This window comes from Oryctolagus cuniculus, chromosome 2 (assembly GCF_051225735.1).
Source record: "Oryctolagus cuniculus isolate XC-2025 breed Fujian yellow rabbit chromosome 2, ASM5122573v1, whole genome shotgun sequence".
NCBI lineage: Eukaryota > Metazoa > Chordata > Mammalia > Lagomorpha > Leporidae > Oryctolagus > Oryctolagus cuniculus.
Genome location: NC_142868.1, coordinates 118,336,622 through 118,356,581, shown reverse-complemented (window position 1 = coordinate 118,356,581; position 19,960 = coordinate 118,336,622). Strand labels below are relative to the sequence as shown.

General features: G+C 44.9%; 1 protein-coding gene across 2 annotated transcripts in view; it reads right to left on the bottom strand.

Moving 5' to 3' along the window:
- Positions 1-2,189: 2,189 nt before the first annotated feature.
- TMEM87B (transmembrane protein 87B) overlaps positions 2,190-19,960 on the bottom strand; it is a 54,392-nt gene continuing 36,621 nt past the window's right edge. For both annotated transcript variants that reach the window (XM_051842675.3, XM_008254058.4), the window contains exons 16-19: positions 12,096-12,169; positions 9,427-9,479; positions 7,673-7,703; positions 2,190-5,808 (exon numbers count right to left, since the gene is read on the bottom strand). In XM_051842675.3, the coding sequence (XP_051698635.1) occupies positions 5,749-5,808; positions 7,673-7,703; positions 9,427-9,479; positions 12,096-12,169 (218 nt within the window). In that variant the 3' untranslated portion in view covers positions 2,190-5,748. The remainder of the gene's footprint in view (positions 5,809-7,672; positions 7,704-9,426; positions 9,480-12,095; positions 12,170-19,960) is intronic.

Sequence of the window (19,960 nt, the reverse complement as noted above, 5' to 3'; positions counted from 1 at the left end):
CCAACCGGGTGCCGGCGCCGCAGGCAGATGATAAGCTTAGTGAACTGCGGCGCTGGCCCTAGCTCTGAATTGCGTATCAGGTCAGCCTATGTGAGCAAGAACACAGCTGTAAATGCACTGTCACCCAAGGGGAGCTTGTCCCAGGCAACCTCCTCTTAGCCTGAGTACCTCGATCTCAGAACGTGTTTGAATTCCGAGGGACTTGGTCTCTGCCGAGTCCCGGCAGCACCTAAGACCACTGAGTCACAGTCACCTTGGCCGCCGGGTCTCGTGAGGGCCTGTGCCCCAGGACCTTTCATGCATTAACTGAACCCTCTAATAAGGAGACTCAGACTGGGTGAACACAACTCTGCTCTCTCCAGGACTCCGAGGCGGATCTTCCAGGATGCGTCCCCTGCGGGAGGCGGAGCTCTGGCCACAGGCTCACCATCTCTATTTTCGTAGAGGAACCCGGTGGTGAACAAAGCCTGGTGCTGTGCAGGGGCTGCCGACACCCCCTAACTTGTCACCACGCTAGGACTCTGGACCCCTGCAACTCGTCCCTGCTCCCACTTCTAAGACTGGGAAGAGGTCCCTGAAGGAAACTGCGTATTCCACCTACTTAGGGCAGGACGGATTACGCCATGACCTGTTTCCGAATGGAAACGCTTCTGTTGTCCTGTAGGCTGGTTCAGGCACGGTCAGTCCTTACCAACTTTTCAGTATGTTTACCGTGGAAAATACAAAAGGTAGGAGATTAGTTCTAAGTCTCCCATAGCCCATTGCCCACAGTTGTTCACCCAGATCCGCCTTCCCTACACAGAACTAGAATAGCAAGCAGGCACAACTACTGACACTTGCAGCCTCGTTGGCAGCTGACGTGGCCTCGTGACCAAGTGTTGTCAATGGAGTACGCTCCCCACTGCAGGGGTAGCCCTTCCAACCTCCCAGGCTGCCCTGTCCCTCTGCTCGCTGGACACAGACAGCGTCCCTACCTCTGCACCCACCGCAGAACTGCTCCGTGATGGAAGAACCTTCTCAAGGGGCGAAATCAAGCTGTGACCCCCGCGTGGCTGACCCGCACCACCAGCCTTGGGCCAGTTGAGTGCACATCTAACCAGTTCTTCCTCGACTTTGTTTTTATAGACGAGAGTTCACATAAAGGCCTCTGCATCACACTTGCATTTTTCTGTATTTTCACAAATCCAGAACAACTTCACGGTGCACAGCATCCCATAGGGCCGCTGGGTAGTAAGCCATATTTCAGACATTTTTCGAAGGTAGCATACTGCTGAAGGCTGAATCAATTACATTACCATCATTATTGTGTGCTCAGATTTTGAAAGCAAAGGGATTTTACAAAGATGTAACAAAACAAACTTAGGTCCGTTCAATGTAAAAATTCTATCTTTTCTTTTGCACTTTTATCACTATGAAGACTGAACATTTTCCCATGTTTAACTGTGTCTCCTCTTTAAGAACTTTTTGGTCTACCATCCATAGGAGTTTACATTTCCTCTAGATTTCTGTAATTTAGTACTAAGACATTATCAAGAATCAATCACCCATGGGACTGGCATTGTGGCCTAGCTGGTTCTGCCATAACCTATGGCACTGACATCCCATACAGGCGCTGGTTTGGTCTTGGCTGCTCCACTTCTGATCCAGCTCCCTGTTAATGGCCTCGGAAAAGCAGCCCAAGTGTTTGGGCCCTGGCCACTCATGTGGGAGACCCAGATGAAGCTCCTGGCTTTGCCTGGCCCAGTGCTGACGGTTGTAGCCACCTGTGGAATGAACTAGTAGATGGAAGATCTGTCTCGGGGCTGGCACTGTGGTATAGCAGGTAAAGCTGCTGCCTGCAGTGCCGGCATCCCATATGAGTGCTGGTTCGAGTCCTGGCTGCTGCACTTCCGATCCAGCTCTCTGCTATGGCCCAGGAAAGCAGAAGATGGCTCAAGTCCTTGGACCCCTTCACCCTCATGGGAGACCCAGAGGAGGCTCCTGGCTGCTGGCTTCGGATCAGCGTAGCTCTGGCCATTGCGGCCATCTGGAGAGTGAACCATCAGATGGAAGACCTTTCTCTCTTTCTACCTCTGCCTCTCTGTAACTCTGCCTTTCAAATAAACAGATCTTAAAAAAAAAAAAAACAAACTGTCTCTCCCTCTCTCTGTAATGCTTTCAAAATAAATAAGTCAACCTATAGAAATCAATCACCCAAAACATCAAAGCATTTTATTAAAAGAACAAATGTTAAGGCACAAAAGTACATCATTTTTTCAAACAAAAATCCTTCAAACTGTATTTCCTACATTCTCCCAAGTTAATTTTAAATAAAAAATATTTTAAACTATTCTCAAATAAACAAATGTTTTCCTAGTTCTAAATGTTTCTTAATGCAGTATTAACCTTTTTTATAATACACATCTCCTTCAAAATTTATGGTTACGTTACTTCAATACATTCAATATCTTCAGAACTTCACCAATGTTAGATTTCTTATAGGCTTGGTGTTTTGTATTGCTTATTGGATGCTATTGATCACACAAAGACACAAGTCCCAGAACTAGTGATTTATAAATGAAGCATAACATCAGCCAACTTTATTCATATCTAACCTACTGGAACAGACTCAATCTTTCGTTTAAAAAAATGATGTCAGCATCTACCCTAAGTGTACACTTTTACACTTTAAGTCTTGACACTGTGATAGTGCAAACGGTATGTGATACTAGGGGGAAAGGTTGTATTCTCATGAACAGATGCAAAATAACTATTTAGATCTGATCTCTCAGGCTTAAAAAAATTCACATATTCACCTATTTTTCCCCCTTATGTTTGAAATAAACTATCCTTGAAAGCAGGTATTTAAATACTAGAATCTAACTCAACTCATTCCCTTTTAGGCAAACTGCACAGAAGTCTAACCTGAATTGCGTAACAAGCGCTCTACAGCGTTTTGCGGAGCACTTCATTAGCAGGGATGCCATCCTGAGGGGATCTGAAAAAGTAAGATCGGAGTGCCCCCAGGGCCACGAGGCCAGCCTCAGGACTCCCTGCTGAAGCAACAACGGGGAACTGCAACCTCTCCCCAGCGTCCTCCAGCCATTCCTGCGGGGGAGGGGGGTGAGAAAGCCCAGCACCGGAACCCTCCAGTCAAGCCATCCACCACCGACGGTGCTGACGAAGGAAACACTGCCCGTGCGCCTCCAGACATCGCCCACGAGGTGGTTAGGAGTGATTCCTGCTTTGTCTAGGGGCAGCTGGGCCGCGGCAGGTAGCTTCATTTATCTTTCCAGTGGAAGGAAGAAGCGTTTTTATAACACTACTGAGGGGCCGGCGCCGCGGCTCACTAGGCTAATCCTCCGCCTTGCGGCGCCGGCACACCGGGTTCTAGTCCCGGTCGGGGTGCTGGATTCTGTCCCAGTTGACCCTCTTCCAGGCCAGCTCTCTGCTGTGGCCAGGGAGTGCAGTGGAGGATGGCCCAAGTACTTGGGCCCTGCACCCCATGGGAGACCAGGAGAAGCACCTGGCTCCTGCCATCGGATCAGCGCAGTGCGCCTGCCACGGCGGCCGTTGGGGGGTGAACCAACGGCAAAGGAAGACCTTTCTCTCTGTCTCTGTCTCTCTCTCTCACTGTCCACTCTGCCTGTCCAAAAAAAAAAAAAAAATTACACTACTGAGGTGGTGTCAAAGGCCATTTTCATACTGACTTAACAATTCCCTAATAAATTACAGCTCCTGCTGGCTGCAAGCCCAGAACTTTTTTCTCAAAAGTCAACTAAAGCCGTTGAAGAGTTGGCCCGGGGAGTGGGGGCAGTGTCAACATCCCACAAAACCGGGGAGGGGGAGAGAGACTGGATATAAATGTTGGGAAGAAGGCAGATGTCACTCCAGCTCTAACGCCCGAGCTGAAGCGGAACACAAGCCAAGCCGGGCAGGACACACAGGCTGGGGCAGGGCGTGGGTGGGAGCCCACTGCGTACGCAAACGGAATCCACCACTGTGAAATCACTCTCTTCCTGTGAAGGAGAACGTCCCCAAGCAACGACACTGAACACCATGACGTTCCCAGCAGTTGTCTATGCTGCCTACTTTCCAAACATTCACTACGGAAAACACATCTGCAGATATCTTTCAGAGACATTATTACCGGCGATAAGTCTTTATGAATCCCTCAAATAAGTAAACAATTTAAGAAATGAAGTCAGGCATGGCGTTTGGTGCTTGGGCTGCCTGTGTCCTATGCTGGAGAGCCTGGGTTCAAGTCCTGGCTCCATGCCCAGTCCCACCTTCCTGCTAGTGCGCACCCTGGGAGGCAGAAAGGGCTGGCTCCAGTATTCGGGTCCCTGCCACCCAGGAGACCCTGGCTTCAGCTTGGCCCAGGCTGTTACAGGCATTTGGGGTTGTGACCCAGTAGGTGAGCTGTCTCTCTGTGTGTCTCATAATCTCTCTCTCTTTCAAATAAAAATACATACATTTTAAGAAGTAAGCTTTTGAAAAAATATTTTGTGGCTTCACAGTGAAAAAAGTTAGAGGTTATATTTAAGTGTTTGTACTGGTGAGGATTTTAATGTTTTCTCCATCGAAATTCTCTGAAGTCATTCTCAATTCACAAGGTTAGAACTCCTTCAAAGACAAGAAGCCAAGATTCCAACATTCATTCCTGTTCTAAATGTCCACCAGTCCTGTGTCTTTGGTCATGAAAGCGGTAAAACATTCACATTTTCAACATAATACATTCAACTGCCTTTCAAGTTTAGGTTGTTCTACAGTTTTAAAACATATTCAAACAAATAATTTCAAATCATACAATACAAATATACAATATAACAAAATAAGGTATAAAATATGGTTGCAGGTTGAGAAATCAATTACAAAATTAACCGTGATGTACTTTGCAGTTAAATATATATTTTTATTATGAAACAGAATAGGCCAAGATTATGTAAAAGATACAGTTCTAGTTCCCACAAGAGTCACTGGTACCACCAACTCTCCCGGCTGGCTGGGCAGGAGCGCTGGGGGAGCCAGGTGGCCCAGCCCCTCCACCGGCCCCCAGCAGGATCAGCAGCAGCACTTGTGCACACGGCCTGAGGGAGGGGACAGTGGGGAACGGAGAACACATCTTTGGAAGTGACCCTCAAGACTTCTCTCCCTGTGCACTTTTGTTCCCCTGAGCTCAGAGAAGAACTAACTCCACAGCTGGATGCACATGTTGATATTCACAAACAAGGGCTTTGTGCATACCAAAAAAAAAAAAAAAAAGGTAAAATTAAATATATAAACATGCCTGTGTTCCGATGCTTCATCAGTGTAAAAAGTCCAGAACATCATCACTGCATCTGGCAACTAGAGACCCCAGAGCCGGAGACACTGAACGCAGCACCTCAGAAGAACCGCATGCTCTGTGGCCAAGGTGTGGAAGAAGAAAAGGGGGCGGGGTCCGGACACATTCTGTAAAATCTGGAATTGTCATAGTTTCCAGAGAAAAGCACAGGGACCGCTACCCACGTGCCTGCCCGTCAGCTAAAGGCATGCGTGCAGACAGCTTTGTCACAGCGCTGTTCTCAGTCTTCTCGAATCCAGACAGTTTACTGCACAAGAAGTCGGCTTGAAGAGGGGTGCAGGGCCCCCCCACCTGAACTCTCCACTTCCCCACGCAGATTCCCAAGAGGACCCCGCGGCAGCGTGTGTGCTGTCCGCCCAGGGCTCTCGCCCCGCCCGAGACGCCCCTTCACCGGCAGCCAGGCTTCGCTGCTAGGCTTCCAATCACATTATTTTTTCTGAGGAGAACATTTTTTCAGCCATTTCAGATCTGGTCATGATTTCCTAAAACAAACAAATAAACCCATGAATACAAAGGTCTGCGTCCACGATGCTGATGCTGCTTCCAGAACCCTAACAGATTTTCCCAATGTTTCAAAAGTCACAATTTGATCTTTTCAGTAGCCACAAACTGGGAGAAGTACCAGACACAGAAAATAGAAATGATCATCCTCACTCTGTAATAATGCAGAGTGAACTATCTGCTGAGAAGTTCAGAGACCTTTGGCCTTCTGCTGGCTGGAAAACAAGGTCAGGGTCTCCGACAGGAGCAGGGGCACACACGGTTCAAACGCGTCTGCGGCACGGGCCCTGGAGGGAGCTGTCACACTTCACTAACGTATTGTTGAAACTATAAATCAATCACTTATCACACGAACACTTTAAATGGTCCTTTTAAAGGTAATTCTCTGGCGTCTCTCTACAGGGTCATACGTCCCCAAACAGAACTCTTCTGTAGCTAGGCCTCTCACACCTTCTCAGCCTGCTACTGTCCAGCCAAGGCAGCGGTGCCCACGCCACTCCCAGGGCATCCCACAGAGTGCCAGCTGCTCCTGGACTCCACGGACAGCACGGAATCAGGGCTCAGGCGCCTCCGAGCCCCTCTGTTCCCCCTTTGTGACTAAGGTTCCACACAGCCATGCCCTAATTGTCGCACACCACACTCCTGGCCTGGAGCCACCTTCAACATCATTTGTCCAAAAACAGAAAAAGAAAAAAAGAAAATCTACATCTACATCCTGTGTTCAAATCTCCTGCTTAGAAAATGAAAATGAAATAGAAACTTCACTTACTATATCAACGAAATATCTGCAAGGATCAGATTTAGACAAACTGCCATCTTAATCTTCAATACTCCTCACTGCACACACAAATTTTAGAAAATTACAGATTTGGGAGGGCAGTGGTTTGGGTAAAGCCGCCATCTGTAGTGCCAGCATCCCATATGGGCGCTGGTCTGAGTCCCAGCTGTTCCACTTCTGACCTAGCTCTCTGCTGTGGCCTGGGAAAGCAGTAGAAGATGGCCCAAGTCCTTGGGCCCCTGCATCCACGTGGGAGACCCAGAAGAAGCTCCTGGCTCCTGACTTTGGATTGGCGCAGCTCCAGCCATTGTGGCCAATTGGGGAGTGAACCAGTAGATGGAAGACCTCTCTCTCTGTGTAACTCTGACTTTCAAATAAATATGTAAATCTTAAAAAAAAAATAAGGAAAAAGAAAATTACAGATTCGGGGCCAGCACTGTGGCATAGCAGGTTATGCCACCATCTGCAGTGCCAGCATCCCACATGTGTACTGGTTTGAGTCCTGGCTGCTCCACTTCCAAACCATCTCCCTGCTAATGGGGCTAGGAGAGCAGTAGAAGATGGCTCAAGTGCTTGGGCCCTTGCATCCACGTGGGAGACCTGGAAAAAGTTCCTGGATCCTGGCTTCTGCCTGGACTGGCCAGGCTCCAGTTGTTGTGGCCATCTGGGGAGTGAACCAGCAGATAGAAGACCTCTCTCTGTCTCTCCTTCTCTTCGTCTGTAACTCTACCTCTCAAATAAATAAATAAAATCTCTCCTCTGTCTCTCTCTCTCACTCTTTCAAATAAATAAATAAATAAATCTTTTAAAAATAAAAAAAATTACATAGATTCAAGATTGCATAAAGCAATCCTTCCCTTTTCTGCCTCAGTAAGCATTTCTCCTGCTTCTGTCTGAAATGAGGATTTAACCCCAAATCCTTGCATCTCTACCCACAAATCAATTTGTAGTGTTCTTCCATACGCTCCTGATCATTTGAAAAAGTAAGTTTCAGAATTTCTTTCTGAAAAATATTTCTTCTTTGTGGATGTAACAGCTTCAAGGAAATAAGCAAAATTATGCTTTACCTCATCTGAATCCACTAACACTGGAAGGGCTCTGAAATAAAAGGGGAAAAGTTGACAATGTTATTAACAATAACGCCAGTGGATTTACAAAGGTGAACAGAGGTGTGCTCCAGGGTCTGCCAACCCTCCCTCCTGGCTACAGCTGAAAGAAGGGGAACACCTGGCCTCCCCGGCAGACAGAGAGAAAGATTCGCACAGTGCGCCATGCTCAACACTCCTGAACTGAACTCATTCAAATGGATAAACTCTGATATGTTCATACACTGAAAAACTACATAACAAAGAAAAATGATATACTACGGAGGGGTAACATTTTAAAAACTGCTCTTTCCATCTTTCTCTCAAACAAATAATTTTATCTTTAAAGGGGCTGGGCATTTGGCTTGGCAGTTAGATGCTACTGGGGGAGGCCCACATTCCTTATCTGAGTGCTGGGTTCCAGGCCTGGCTCAGTAGCTGGGTCCCTGTCACCCACCTGGGAAACCTGGCTCAAGCTCTCACCTCCCAGCTTCAGCCTGGCCCAGTCTCCACTATTGCAGGCCCACAGAGAGTTAACAAATGGAAGCCTGCTCTTTCTTTCTCTACTTCTGCCTCCCAAATAAATAATTTAAAAAACTGACATAGTGGGACTGGTGCTGTGGCCCAGCAGGTTAAGCTGCAGCCTGTAGTGCTGGCATCCCATATGGGTGCTGTTTCGAGTCCCAGCTGCTCCACTTTCAATCCAGTTCCCTGTTAATACGCCTGGGAAAGCAGCGGAAGATGGCTCAAGTGCGTGGGCCCCTGTCACCAAGTGGGAGACCCAGATGAAGCTCCTGGTTCCTGGCACAGCCCTGGCAGTTGCAGCAGATAGAAGATTTGTCTCTCCTTCTCTCTCTGTAAATTTCCCTTTCAAATAAATAAATAAACCTAAACAAACAAAAACAACACAAGCAGGTGCTGCTGCTTGGGATGCCCACATCTCATACCAGAGTGCCTGGGATCAAGCGTCTCCTCCACTGCAGGTCCAGCTTCCTGCGACTGTGCTTGGGAGGCAGCAGATGATGGCCCAAGTACTTGGGTCCCTGCCACCCACGTGGGAGACCTGGATGGAGCTCCAGGCGCCTGGCTTCCTCCCAGCTATGCAGGCATTTGCAGGGAGTGAACCAGTACATAGATCTCTCTCCCTCCCTCCCTCTCTGCTGCTCTTTCAAATAAATAAAAATGAATAAACATTTTTTTAAAACCTGACACAATCTACAGTTAAAGCTATGACAACAGAACAATATGTGAAAACAGCACCATATTTGTCTGTTATATCTTTAACTACGTCAAAAACACGTAGTGTGTTAAAAGAACAAAGGTAAACAGGAACCTGAAGAGCCCAGGGTTCCCTGAGGCTGCTCCTATGCAGTCTACTTCCCCATGCTCACGTGTTTCCTCCGAAAGCTTCCCCGGAATACACCGTGGTTACACAAGTTAAAAAATGAAGATTTGCATGTTTTATATTAGAAGATTAAAATAAAATGACCTTGAAAACTGTAGATCAAATAAAGCAAGAGTTGGCTCTAGGCCACTAGTATTAAAATGGTTGTTGTCCAGTGCAAAAGATGGAGAAAGAACATCTGATCCAGGGCGTGGTCACTTTCTATGGCGTTCCCTAAGAAGCAGTTTGGTCATTCCCTGGTGAAGAGGGCCTACAAGAATGGGAGGTGGAGAACCAGCCCTTTAATCTACAGCCTAAATTCTAGGCTCAGACATGAACAGAAGATACTTACACATCTGTGAATGAAGAGGGAATATTTTCTTCTACCCACTTCAAATCTTCATCCTGTCGAAATAAATATATTTAGTATTGGCTTAATATCATCCGAAAGCAAACCTTTCAATAGAATGCACATAAAATGTTAAGTATTCAAGTTCAAAAGCATGACATCTTATTTGTTGCTACATATGTCTTAAAAGGTTGACATTTGGGGCCGGTGCTGTGGTGCAGTGGGTTAAAGCCCTGGCTTGCAGCGCTGGCATCCCATATGGGTACTGGTTTGAGTCCCAGCTGCTCTACTTCTGATTTAGTTCCCTACTAATGCATCTGGGAAAGCAGCACAGGGTGACTCAAGTGCTGGGCCCCTGCACCCACGTGGGAGACCTGGAAGAGGCTCTGGGTCAGCTCCAGCCATTGTGGCCATTCAGGGAGTGAACCAGTGGATGGAAGACCTCTCTCTCTGTGTCTCTACCTCTCTCTGTAACTCTTTCAAATAAATAAATCTTAAAAAAAAAAAAAAAAGGTGGCATTTATGTCACATAGTAATTATGCCAGTGTTTTCTTAACCAGGCAAACAAAAGCTGGATTTCAGATTTTTCTACTTCTTGGCGTTACATGCACAGGTGTTATTTTTTGTCCTGGGAAACCACAGCAGAAACAGAGTTGATGTATAAGACAGAAAATAGCAAGAGTACTGACTTGTACTGATGTTTTGCTTCCTTAATCTCTAGGACCCCTAATTTGTTCAAGTTTTTGAGTTTTATAATTTCTTAATAGAAATAAACGATACAAATATTCCAACCAACTTTAGAGCATCTTTTTATTTCTATCACTTGTATTTATGCTCATCTCCCTACAAAACAGAGGGAGGAGGAGTTTGTTTCAAACCCTTTCAAATAAAAACTTGACTCAAGCACTTATTATTACGCTGGGAGAAAGTAAACTCTATGGTACACTGAATACTTTGGTTGCTATGATAAAATAAATTTCAAAATTTCTTTATTGTCTACCTGGCTATATGGAATGCCCTGGTTCTAGGATTCATTACATTTTGCTTGCCCAGAGGGAGACAAGGTAACTCAGCCAGTATTAACAGGAATCCTAATTCTCTGTAGGTCTCAGGTAGAAATAAGTCAACAAAAGACACAGACCCCAACTTCTTATCAATATATGACTATATTTAATTTAGGAAAATGAAAAAGTACTCCCATGACATTATCACTAAAATAGGAGAAAAGGGGCTGGCGCTGTGGCATAGCGGTTGCCTGTAGTGCCAGCATCCCATATGGGTGCTGGTTCGAGTCCCAGCTGCTCCACTTCCGATCCAGCTCCCTGCTATGGCCTGGGAAAGCAGTAGAAGATGGCCCAAGTCCTTGGGCTCCTGTAGCCACATGGGAGACCTGGAGGAAACTCCTGGCTCCTGGCTCTGGATTGGTGCAGCTCCGGCCGTTGCAGCCACTGGGGAGTGAACCAGTGGATGGAAGACCTCTCTCTGCCTCTCCTTCTCTCTGTGTAACTCTGACTTTCAAATAAATAAATAAATATTAAAAAAAAATAGGAGAAAAATATCTAACAAATTAAATGTATAGCTCTAACGTCACATAATTAAAACTGCTAAAATTTTTTAAAGTTTAATTATATTATCATTAAAAGTACTCAAAAAACACAATCTAAATAATTTTATATTACCAAAAATAAAAGCTAGGGAATTTACCAGATACAATAGATAGCAATGTTTTCATATATCACTTGTCCGATCAGAACTCACGTGCACCTACATTTTTATGTAATGCTAATCATCACAGCACGCTGTATGATGGGGGGGGGGGCAGGGTTTGCCCAGCAGTTAAGTTGCTGGTTAAGATGCCTGCGTCTCATTCAGAGTGCTCGCGTTTGAGTCCCAGCTCCACTCTGACTCCAGCTTCCTACTAATGCTCACCCTGCGGGCAGCAGCTGATGGCTCAAGTACTTGAATCCCCGCCACCACATGGGAGACCCAGACTGAATCTAGACACCTGGTTTCAGTGTCCACTTCTCCTGGCTGCTGCAGGAATCTGGAGAGTGAAATAGTGGATAGGAGTCTTCTCTCTCTCAAAGGTAATTTTAAAAACCTGTATGATAGACATTTCCATTTTGCCTACCTTCATAATTACTACTTTCATGCATAAACAATACGCATAAAATATTTAAAAATCCACCCCTGCCCTGTATTTTACTATTTTATTCAAGCTTCTATAGTGCCCCTATCATATACCTGTTCATTTTAGTAACTGCAGAGGTAACACATGAAGTCCTTTTCCCAACAGATAACAAATGTTATTTTAAAATCCTTCAAAAATCACTTCCACCTGCTGAAAAGCCACAAAGGAAGCTCCTCAGTCCTTAAACGTGCACACGGATCACCTCCGGAACCTTGTCAGAAAGCAGAGTCTCATCCAGTAGGTCTGGATAGCCTGAGATTCTGCATCCCAACAAGTTCCTGGAGGACGCTCGTGCTGTTGGCCAAAGCACAGTAACAGGACGGCCACGGGACTTGTCCAGTGTGGCTGCGAGGTAACACACGTGATCGTACCAAAGAAACCTTAGTAAAAACGGCTCGCCTGACAAGTCAGTGAATATGGCATTCACACAGATTTCAAAAGCATCGAGGACTTAGATTCTTTTAAAAATGCATATACTCACAAAGTTATCAGAAGTAGCAGGTTTAGCTGTTCCATTGGAAACTGTTTTTGAGGCTCTCAATTTTATTCCTTCAGCTACAAGGAGAAATATTACAGAGAGACGTTAAAAATTATAAAATGTTTTCCTTTATAGCTTCAGACTAACTCAGTAAGGAAAATATTACATTCCGTTTCTAAAGGAGCTAATAGTGGAAACTCTGGGCAGGGTGCTGGCTTTAACAGACCTCTTGGAAATGCAGGAAAGAAGTATGGAAAAAGCTCACAGATTCTGACCACTGCTGGAACTCCCGGGTCTTCAAGTTGCTGGTTTGAATGTGAGTCTTAGAAGAGCTTGCACAAGCATACACACACTTTTCATTAATTTCAATACATTTTAAAGTTTAGATGGAAATATCTATAGGACTCACAGTATTATATTCAAGACTAAAACATGTAGAAATTGCTGGAATGTGCTTATGGCATAAATAAGGAAGAGAAAATTTTTCTTCATATCTGCCCAAAGCTGTTCTTTCTGTTGCAGTTTAAGTGAAACAGAGGTTAAGAGTTTAGGTCCTGAAAGTGGACGGCCTCATGCAGAATTCCAGCTCTGCCTATACAGCCAGGGGCAAAGCCATGAACTTCTGTGACTCACTGTTCCCAATCACAGAGAGGACAGCAGGGCCGGCCTCAAGGACTTCTGGGGAACCTTAACCAAGTCAGCATGGACAAAGTGCCAGACACAAGTCTATGCTAAGTATTCACTTTTGTTATTATAATAACCTGCAACTATTACATCAGCATAAACAAGGGCAACAGGTACAATTATGACAACAGCTGCAGTCACTGTAGAATGAACCAAATTAAGGCTCTTCCACTAAAAATGGTTCCACGGGATTTAAATCTCAACATTTCTCTTGGGGCCAGCACTGTGGCATAGTAGGTTAAGCCTCCGCCTGCAGCACTGGAATCCCATATGGTACCAGTTCAAGACCCGGCTGCTCCTCTTCTGATCTACCTCTCCCCTGATGGCCTGGGAGAGCAGTGGAAAATGGGGCATGGGAGACCTGGAAGAAGCTCCTTGCTCCTGGCTTCAGATTGGCCCAGCCCTGGCCATTGCGGCCATCTGGGGAGTGGACCAGTGGATGGAACATCTCTCTCTCTCTCTCTCTCTCTCTCTCTCTCTCTCCCCCCTCTTTGTCTGCAACTCTGCCTCTCATGTAAATAAGTAAATCTAAAAAAGAAAGCTTTGTGGATGTGAGGAGGTTCCACGGTATTTAAAAAAATTTTTTTCTCTTGCAGGGCAACTCATTGCACTTTAACATTAAAGAATATATATATATATATATATATATATATATATATGCAGTAAAATAGACACATTCTAAGTCTGAGGAGATGTGATACACATACACTTGTGTAACTACATCAATACCTCCATCACCTCAGAAGATTCTGTTCCTTTCTGGACGACCCCCCCCTCCCCCCCCCCCCCCCCCCCCCCAGGAAATCAGCTCAGCTTGCCCTGAGTGTTTGGTACTTCACACAGGACGCCACAATCTACGGACTCTGTGTTATTCTGGACTTGGCTCCTTCTGTGCAACAGGAGCTTTCTGAGATTCACTCATGCTGTCGCTGGTCACTTTTTCATTAATGACAGTACTCCACTGCACGGATACACCAACTAGTTCTTTTATTTTTTTTTTTAATTTTTTTATAATTTTTTGACAGGAAGAGTGGACAGTGAGAGAGAGAGACAGAAAGGTCTTCCTTTGCTGTTGGTTCACCCTCCAATGGCCACTGTGGCCAGCGCGCTGCGGCTGGTGCACCGCGCTGATCCGATGGCAGGAGCCAGGTGCTTCTCCTGGTCTCCCATGGGGTGCAGGGCCCAAGCACTTGGGCCATCCTCCACTGCACTCCCTGGCCACAGCAGAGAGCTGGCCTGGAAGAGGGGCAACCGGGACAGAATCTGGCGCCCTGACTGGGACTAGAACCCGGTGTGCTGGCGCCGCTAGGTGGAGGATTAGCCTAGTGAGCCATGGCGCCAGCCCAACCAACTAGTTTTTCCATGCACCTGTTAATGGGCATTTGTGTTATTTCCTGTTTTGGACTATTAAGAATAAAGCTGCTGGCTGGCGCCGCAGCTCACTAGGCTAATCCTCCGCCTGTGGCACTGGTACTCTGAGTTCTAGTGCGGGATGGGGCGCCGGATTCTGTCCCGGTTGCTCCTCTTCCAGTCCAGCTGTCTGCTGTGGCCGGGGAAGGCAGTGGAGGATGGCCCAGGGACCGCATGGGAGACCAGGAGGAAGCACCTGGCTCCTGGCTTCGGATCGGCGCATCGCCAGCTGTAGCGGCCATTTGGGGGGTGAACCAACGGAAGGAAGACCTTTCTCTCTGTCTCTCTCTCACTAACTCTGCCTGTCAAAAAAAAAAAAAAAAAAAAAAAAAAGAATAAAGCTGCTGTGAACATTAGTGTCTCTCTATGGACACCTGGCTCACTTCTTCAGGGTAGACACTTTAGATGGAATGGCTGCATTGTCTGAAAGGCGTATGTTTAGTTTTTGAAGAAATTGCCAAACCGCTTTCTAAAGAGATCTTATTACTTTACATTCCTTCCAATAGAGTATGGGAGGCCCATTTGTTCCTGTCCTCTCCAACATTTCATTCATACCATTCTAGAGACGGCAGCTCCTCACGGTCTTAATTGTGTTTCCTGATGACCAGTTCTATTGAATACCTTTCAATGTGCTTACTGGCCAGTCCTAGGTCTTTCATGAAATGTCCATTCATTTTACAATGTGGATTATCTTTTTATTGATTTATAAGTATTTTACTTATTTATCAGATATATCTTCTGAGAATATTACATTCCACGCTAAGACTAGTTTTTCATTTTCTTAGGTTTCTCCTGATGAGCATAAATTTTTTCCTTTGATGAAGTCTACTTTATTGATTTTTAAATTTCATGGTTACTATGTTTTGTTTCCCATGAAACAATCTCACCTACGGTCGTGAAGATCTCTTCCTGCTTGCTTCCAGAAGACTTAAGGACTTTTCACATTTTACATTTAAGGCTGGGACCCATCTTGAATTAATTATTGTGAGATACACAGCAGGAATCTAGGGGATTTTCTCCCATAAGTTTATACAGTTGTCTGAGCACCATCTGTGAAAGGCTATCCTTTCTTCCTAAAAAGCTGCGGTGCCTTTGTCAAAAACCAACTGACCACACATTTGTTTCTGGCCTCGTCTTGTTATACTGATGTACTTCTCTGTCCTTACGCCGATATCAAACTCTAGTGACTGCTGTAACTTGAAATCAGTGCAAGTTCAGTAACTGTAGTTTTTTTTTAAGATTTATTTATGGGGCTGGTGCTGTGGCTCAAAGGGTTAAGCTGCCGTCTGCAGCGCCGGCATCCCACGTGGGTCTGGTTTGGGTCCTAGCTGCTCCACTTCCAATTTAGCTCCCTGCTAATGTATCTGGGAAAACGGCGGAGGTTGGCTCAAGTGCTTGGATCCCTGCCACCCACATGGGAGACCTGGAAGAAGCTCCTGAACTAGTCTAACTCTGACTTTCAAATAAATAAGTCAATCTTAAAAAAAGGAGAGATTTATTGATTTATTTGAAAAGCAGAGTTAGAGAAAGAGAGGGAGAGACACAGATAATCTTCCATCCACTGGTTCACTCCCCAGATGGTCTCAATGGCCAGGCTGGGCCAGGCTAAAGCCAGGAGCTTCTTCTGGGTCTCCTATGTGATAGCACTGATCCAAGCACTTGGGCCCTCTTCTGCTATTTTCCCAGGCCATTAGCAGGGAGCTGGATCTGAAGTGGAGCAGCTGGGACACAAGTTGGTGCCCACCTGGGATGCAGGCGCTGCAGATGGCAGCTTTACCTGCTATGTCATGCTGACCCTCAGTAACTGTAATTTTATTGATGTATATCCAATACTACAAAATGAGCCCTTGTAGAGTGCACACTTCAGTTTATTTTCAGCTATTCACAGAGTTTGCAATAATCATTACCACTTAATTACAGAAGACTTTCATCATTCCCAAAAGAAGCCCAGACCCATTAGCAGACACTGCCTGTCTACCCCTTCTTCTAGCCACAGACAGCCACTCATCTACTTCCTGTCTCCGTATTTGCTTATTCTGCACTTGTCAGATAAATGGAATCACACCCTATTTGTAATTGGCTTCTTTCACTTACCATGTGTTTTCAAGGAGCATCAATGTCAACTATAAGAATGTCTAGGCTCTTCTAGGTCTTTTGTTTTTCCATATACGTTTTAGAATCAGTTTAACCAAATTTTTTTCTAAGTCAGCTAGAGTTATGTTAGAACTGCATTGAATTTACTTGTCAATTTGTGTACTGACAGCTTAACAACATTGAACATTCCAATTCATAAGCACATATATCTCTTACATTTACTTACTCTAAAATTTCCTCTACATTGTTTTGTAGTCTCCATTGTAGAGGTTTTACACATTTTTCCTTAAACTTTGTAGAAAATATTTTATTTTTGATGATATTTTAAATTTCACTATTCAATTGCTTTCAGTTAGAATGAAGACAACTAATTTCTGTATACTGGACGTACACTCTATTTCTGTTACAGTCACCTATGAGTTCCATTGTGTTTTTCCTTTTTTGTAAAACCTTAGGTCTTTGTATTTATATAACCTTATTGCCTATAAACAGAAGTCATTTTACTTCTTCCTTTCTATACATCGTTCTTTGAGGTCTGCTTGCTTCTTTTGCCTCTCTGTACTCCCACATAGAGGCGACCTGAAGTGCCGAGTGGATGTTCTTGCACTTCACCTCCAGTCTTGGGAGGAAGCATTCACTATTTTGCCATTAAGTATGACTTCAGCTACGAGTTTTTTTCATACCATCCTATAATTAGTTTGCTGAGTTTTTAAAAAATCTGAGATACTATGTCACTTTTTTTTCTTCTTTTTATTTTTTGTAATATGATGAATTATACTGAATAATTTTCAAAATGTTAAAACAGGCCTGCAACCCTGGGATAAAGTCTACTTCATCTGATTATCTTTCCATATTTTACAAGATTTTATTTACTAATGTTTTTAAAGGCTTTTCATGTCTCTACTTATTAATGATATGGTCCTCTTGTAATGCCCTCATTGGATTTTTGTATCTAAAATGTGCTGGTCTTGTAAAACATACTGGGAACTATTTCTACCTCCTCTACATTCTAAAGAAGTTGCTGAGATTGGGATTTTTTTTTTTTTTTTTTTTTTAAATATTTGAAACAATTCACTAGGGAAGCTATTTGGGCCTGCTACTTCATAGAAAGATTTTAAATTACAAACCCACTTTCTTTAACAGATACAGGGTGTTAAGACCCAGTGGCACAGTTAGAATTAACAGGGCAGCATCAGCATGAGTGTTTAGCTCAGCAGTTAAGATGCCGGCACTCCACACCGGAGAACACAGGTCTGACTCCAGCTTCCTGCCAATGCGGATCTTGGGAGGCAGTGGTGATGGCTCAATAATTGGGTTCCTGCTACTCACGCGTGAAATCTAGATTGGGCTGCCAGTGCCTACTTTCGCCCTCCACCCCTCTGCCCCACTCCCCAGCTCCAGGCATTTGGGAAGCAAGCTAACAAGCAGGAGCTTTCTCATTCTTTCTGTCCCACAAATAAATTAAAAAATATTTTCCAGAGTAGCCTTTTTACTTGTTATTTTTCAGGAAATCTGTTCACTTCATCCCGGCTGTCTAACTCACCACCATCATCACATCCCTTATTTGTCTTTCCTTGCTGCAGTAATCTACTCTCCATTTCCAACGCTGGAAACCTCCCCCACTAGTCTAGCATTTACTGCTTTCATTTCTGGTTTAAATTAGCTGGAGACAAATTCAATTTTACTAATCCTTCAAATAAATTACCTTTGGCTTTGTCGATTTTTCTCAATTTCCCCCTGCTTTCTATTTCATTGGTGAAACAGAAACTTTTATTGCTTAAATTTATAATTTCCTTCCTTTTATTTATTCTGGGTTTGTCTTTTTTGTAGGTCTTAAAGTGGCTACATGGAACACTAATTTTACAATTTCTTTTTTTCTTGGTAACACAAACAATTTAAAAAACTGTAAGCTGGGGCTGGCACTGTGGCACAGTAGGTAAAGCTGCCACCTGTGGCACCAGCATCCCATATGGGCTTTGGTTTGTGTCCCAGCTGCTCCATTTCCGATTCAGGTCCCTGCTAAATGCCTGGGAAAGTAGGAAAGATGTCCCAAGTGCTTGGGTTCCTGTACCCACGTGGGACACCTGGAAGAATATCCAGGCTCCTGGTTTTGGACTGGCCCAGCTTTGGCCTTTGCAGCCATTCGGGGACTGAACCAGCAGATGGAAGACCTCAGTCTGTCTCTCCCTCTCTCTGTGTTCTGCCTTTCAAACAAATAAATCTAAAAAAAAAAAAAAAAAGCTGTAAATTTTTTTCTAAAGATTACTTTAGTTGCACAAAATTTAACATGCTATGTTTTTATCAATTAGTATAAAATTATTAAAATTTTCACTTATTTCATTTACTTCAGAAGCAGAGACACAGAGAGAGAGACAGATGGACAGAAAGAGTTCCATCCACTGGTTCACTCTCCAAATGCCCATGATGCCTGGGCTGGGCCGGGGTGAAGCTGGGAGCCGGCACTCAGTATAGGTCTCGCATGTGGTAGAAGGGACTCGAATGGTTGAGTCTTCATCACCGCCTTCCAGGGGATGTACCGCAGGAAGCTGGAACCTAGAGTGGAGCCAAGGAGCTTGCACTGTGGCAGGTTAAAGCCATGGCCTGCAGCACCAGCAGCCCATTGGGGTGCCAGTTTGAGTCTTGGCTGCTGCACTTCCGATCCGGTTCCCTGCTAATGCACCTGAGAAAGCAATGGAGGATGGCCCAAGGGCTTGGGCCCCTGCACCCACCCAAGCTCCCGGCTCCTGGCTTCAGATCAGCCCAACTCCTGCCAATGCAGCCATTTGGGGGGGTGAACCAGTGGATGAAAGATCTCTCTCCCTTTCCCTCTGTCTATAGCTCTGCCTCTCAAATAAATAAATCAATCTTTTTTTTTTTTTTTAAAGAGTGGAGCCAGGACTCAAACTCAAGCATTCTGATATGGGATGTGGTAATCCCAACTGGTATATTACTACCCAGCTCATGTGAAATAACTTCTAATATCCTTTGTAATTTCTTTAATCCATGAGTTACTTAGAAATGTACCGACTTCCAAATATTTGATTATTTTCTAGACATCTATTGTTATTAATGACTAATTTAATTCCAGTGTGGTTACAGAACATATTCTATGTCTGCAATCTTAAAAAAAAATACATGGAGGGGCTAGAGCGATGCTGTGGCACAGTGGGTAAAGCTGCCGCCTGTGACATCCCATATGGGCATGGGTTTACTATTCTGGTTGCTCCACTTCTGATTCAACTCCCTGCTAATGCGCCTAGGAAAGCAGCAGCAGATGTCCCAAGTCTTGGGCCCCTGCACACACGTGGAAGACCCAGAAGATCCCAGACCCTGCCTTTGGATTGGCTCTGCTCCAACACTGCAGCCATTTGGAGAGTGAACCAGGGGATGGAAGACCTCTCTCTCTCTTCTCTGTCTCTGCCTCTCTGTAATTCTACGGTTTAATTAAATTAAAAAAAAAAAAAAAACCTTAAAAAAAAAAGAGAGAGAGAGGGAGAGAGAAAGAGAGAAAATACATGGAGGGCTGGACATTTAGTCTAGCAGTTAGGATGCCTGTTAAGATGGCAGTGTCCTGCACCAAAGTACCTGGGTTCCACACCTGGCTTTGGCTTCAGCTGCCTCTAATGCACAGTCAGGAGGCAGCAGGGATGACTTACACACGTGGGTCCCTGCCTCCCCCA